This window comes from Protobothrops mucrosquamatus, unplaced genomic scaffold (genome assembly GCF_001527695.2).
Source record: "Protobothrops mucrosquamatus isolate PMUCROS unplaced genomic scaffold, P.Mucros_1.0 scaffold880, whole genome shotgun sequence".
In the NCBI taxonomy this organism is placed as follows: domain Eukaryota; kingdom Metazoa; phylum Chordata; class Lepidosauria; order Squamata; family Viperidae; genus Protobothrops; species Protobothrops mucrosquamatus.
Genome location: NW_015387134.1, coordinates 330,106 through 334,448, shown reverse-complemented (window position 1 = coordinate 334,448; position 4,343 = coordinate 330,106). Strand labels below are relative to the sequence as shown.

General features: G+C 44.9%; 1 protein-coding gene across 1 annotated transcript in view; it reads right to left on the bottom strand.

Annotated features, from left to right (window-relative positions):
* The window catches only part of CCDC78 (coiled-coil domain containing 78), a gene marked incomplete in the record, with an annotated part of 29,956 nt that overhangs the window by 5,492 nt on the left and 20,121 nt on the right, over positions 1-4,343 (bottom strand). The window contains 1 exon segment of the mRNA XM_015819260.1: positions 2,084-2,124. Within this exon segment, the coding sequence (XP_015674746.1) occupies positions 2,084-2,124 (41 nt within the window).

Sequence of the window (4,343 nt, the reverse complement as noted above, 5' to 3'; positions counted from 1 at the left end):
CCCTACTTCATTGGTGGGGTGTTGAGGATAGGTGATCTAATCGTGGGGAAATATGCGAGCAAGGCGTGGGAAAGTTCGGCTGAGTTGGTCCGAGTCCCGCATAAGTAAAATATAGGTCACATTTGATGTTTGGAGAATTCTGACTGTAATAAAAGAATGGAATGGGCTGAGGAATGCATTGTGCTCCAATGGGGGGGGGAATCAGGGGGGGAAGGATTTGGGATATCCGGAGCGCCCTCTAGAGGGCAAGTTCATTGCCGCCAGGAATTCTCCAGGTCCCTTTTCTCTTCTCTTTCCAACAATTTTTGAAAAGAAAAGAGAGATTGACATTTTTACAGCCAGGTCTGGCTCGGAGGAGCCGTTTATAAAGGCAGATAAGGTGTTGTTGTTTGCCCTGATCAGCTCTGAGGTGTTTTTTTTTATTATTTTATTTTAGGTGGGCATTTATTGTTAGCCCTCTTGAACAGCCTTTTTGGCCAGATGGGGCAAAATAAAGCATTAATAACGTACAAGCTTGGGGGCGTCCCCTCCCTTTTTCGCCGATCGGCCTGTGCAGTTTTGTGAATGCGAGAAGCACTTTTGTTTCCCCGGCGTTTTAATGATGTAGTTGGGCTTAATTGTGAATGCTTCCATTGAAAATTCTTCATGCTCTGTGCTCTTAGGAAAGGGGATAGATAAAGGGATTTTTGTTGTTGTTGTTGTTGTTGCATGGGGGAGTACTGGGTCTGCCCACCCACCCCTTTTGCAAACGTGATAAACATTGTGGAACATCTTGAGGAATGGCCCCAATCTTTTGGCCTTCTGCAAAGGGGTCAAAACTTGGCTTTGTGGGGACACAGGGACCCACATAACCACAAGGAAGGCTGGCCCCACGAGAACACACACACACACACACACACACCGCCTGTACAGGTAGTACTTGACTTGCAAACGTTCATTTAGTGACTGTTCGAAGTTACAACAGGGCTGAAAAAAGTGACCTCTGACTGTTTTTCATGCTTACAATCATTGCAGCATTCCCCTGGTCACGTGATCAGAATTCGGATGCTTGGCAACTGACTTGTATTTATGACGGTTGCATGTGATCAAATTTTGCAACCTTCTGACAAGCACAATCAATGAGGAAGAGAGAGACTCACTTAACAGCTGGGTTATTAACTTAACAACTGCAGTGATTCAACTAACAATAGTTGCAAGAAAGAGCATAAAATTCGGGCAAAATTCACTTAACAACTATGCTTAGCAAGAGTAGCATCCGACCCTCTCAATTCCTGGCAAATAGATGGGGAAGAAATGGAGGTAGTGACAGATTTTATCTTCCTGGGCTCCAAGATCACCGCAGATGGGGACTGAAGCCAAAAAATTAAAAGATGCTTGCTCCTGGGGAGGAAAGCTATGGCAAATCTAGACAGCATACTAAAAAGCAGAGACATCACCCTGCCAACAAAAGTACATATAGTCAAGGCCATGGTTTTCCCAGTTGCAATGGATGGCTGTGAAAGTTGGACCATAAGAAAGGCTGAGCGCCAAAGAATTGAGGCCTTTGAACTCTGGTGCTGGAGAAGACTCCTGTGAGTCCCCTGGACTGCAAGGCCATCAAACCGGTCAGTCCTGGAGGAGATCAACCCCGACTGCTCTTTAGAAGGCCAGATCCTGAAGTTGAAACTCAAGTACTTTGGCCACCTAATGAGAAGGAAGGACTCACTGGAGAAGAGCCTGATGCTGGGAAAGATCGAGGGCAACAGAAGAAGGGGACGACAGAGAATGAGGTGGCTGGATGGAGTCACTGAAGCAGGAGGCATGAGCTTAAAGGGACTCCAGAAGATGGTAGAGGACAGGAAGGCCTGGAGGAACGTTGTCCATGGGGTCGTGATGGGTCAGACACGACTTCGCAACTAACAACAACTGCTTAGCAACAGAAATTTTGGGCTCAATTGTGGTCGTAAGTCAAGGACTACCTGTATTACTTTTACTTAATGATATCTTAGCTGTTCGGTTTTCAGTTTTATCTTTTCTCTCTGGCTTTTGGCTATAGTAAAGATTTGAATTCATATAAACCCCCTGGAGAGGGAGACGTACTCACTGAAAAGATGTCCCGGAGATCATTTTTTCACTTAGTTTTACCTAAAGCAACAGAAACAGGAAAAAAACCCAATGTATTTGTGATTAGATTACATTTGTGCCTTTATTTCTGTACAACTCAAGATGTAACACCGTGATCTCTCCTGCTGTTTTCCTCAGAATAACCCTGTGAGGTGGGTTGGGTTGAGACCGAGAGAGAGGAACTACCCCAAAATCACTAACTGGCTTTCATGCCTAAAATGGAACTAGAACTCCCAGTTGCCTAGCTTCTAGTCCAGCAGATTCGCCATTACACCAAACTGGACTGTTTCGGAATTGAACCAAAACAGACTTATCTTTTTGCAAGGAGATGATGAGTTCAACCACGATTTGTTGAATCAACTCTGATTAGTTAGGTCCACCCAGCACACCAAGTCATAAATCATAGCTTGCAAACACAGTTGGATGAAATCATATACTTACATTTTTTTTTCTCTTCCTCCCTTAGAACAGATTAAATCTAAGCCCGTTGGGGTTAAATCTTAAGTACATTCTTGTTAATTTAAAGGCCATCAAAGAAAGGATCCATTTTGGACTATGGAAATATTGATTCCAAGTCTTCTCCTCCATGGAAAAAACTTGTGACTGGGAGTCCCCCAAATTCTCAGAATCGGAATGCTCATTTTTTTTCACTCACACACCCCAAAAGGCAATGCTTTAGATCTGATTCTGAAAATTGCAGAAGAGTACAAGTACAGTGATTCATTAAAGCAGCCATGTGAACTTAGAAACAGACATGGGTGTTTTAATGAGTTTGTCCAAAGCAACTTTTTAAACTCGAAGCAGAAACATTGCAAAGTACAACTTGAAAAAGTATTTGGCAGCAGATGGCCGACTGTGATTGACCTTGGCTGAAATCAGAAAGGGAAGTAGGGCTAGATCTGCTTAGCATTTGGATAAAAGATCTTCAGGAAGTCCCAAGGCAGTGGACTAGATTGATAAGTCGAAAAGAGAAGACGAAAGGGAACCAGAAGATAGCTTCTCTACTCTTGCCAAGAAGACATCATGGTTGTGTTTATGTTGAGTAAACTCAACTCCGAAAAAACGTTTTAAAACAAAAAACTGCCACCCATTCCAGATATTTTTTCAGAGAGGTCTTAATTTTCCAATAAGAGGAGAAGGAATTATGGGACCAGCTTTCTTGATTTAATTTTGGAAGTCGAGATCTATGAATAGTTATGAGTATGGTAGTAGGGTCAAACTCCTACAGAACGTGACAGGTGGTGCATGACATTTCAAATGAAATTTCAAAACCTTCGGAGATAGGGTACCTCTGAACAACAGGTGTGGGAGGATAGCAGTGGGTGACTAAAATGTTATATTCTCTTTTGTACAGAGTTCCAGCTGATCCTGTTGGATACAATGCTGGTTTGATCCAGCACGTCTTAACTTGAATATATGTCTGACATGCAACGAAGAGAGTTGGGAAACTTGCTGGAGGAAGACCCTCACGCAGGTGGGGGTGCTGATGGACCAGGCTGGCACAATAAGCAGAAGCTGGATGTCCTTCCTAGGTCTGAAACACCTGAGATTCTTTCTAGGACAGTGGTTCTCAACCTGTGGGTCAGGACCCCATTTGGGGTCGATCAACCATTTCACGGGGGTCGCCAAGCAAGGCTGTCCGCCATTTTTTTTGTCCGCCATTTTTTCCCCTTTTCCGGCGGGTGCCTTACCTCCCTTGGGCTGGGCCAGCTGGTGGTCGGCCTGCTCCGTCTCTGCCGCTTGCCAGCTACACCTCGGCCGGCGTAGGGGGCGGAACCATGCATGTGCGGCGCTCCCGGGCAGGGAAAGTCCTCGACTTATTTATTTATTTTTATTTATTTATTTTGATTTATATCCCGCCCTTCTCCCAACGGGACTCAGGGCGGCTCACAACATATTTAAAAACAGAAACGTATTTACAATCCCCACCAAATAAAACCAAATTAAAACCAATTATTTAAAGTTGTGCTGCTTAAAATTTTTCTTAAAATAAACCCGATTTAAAATAAACTCGATTTAAAATCCTCCCTAGGCCAGGCCTGCTTGCTGGAAAAGCCATGTCTTGAGGGCGCGGCGGAAAGTAAGGAGATCCGGAATCATCCGGATCTCGGGGGGTAGTTCGTTCCAGAGGGCGGGGGCACCCACAGAGAAGGCCCTCCCCCTGGGGGTCGCCAGCCGACATTGCTTGGCCGACGGCACCCTGAGGAGACCCACTCTGTGGGAGCGTACCGGTCTATGGG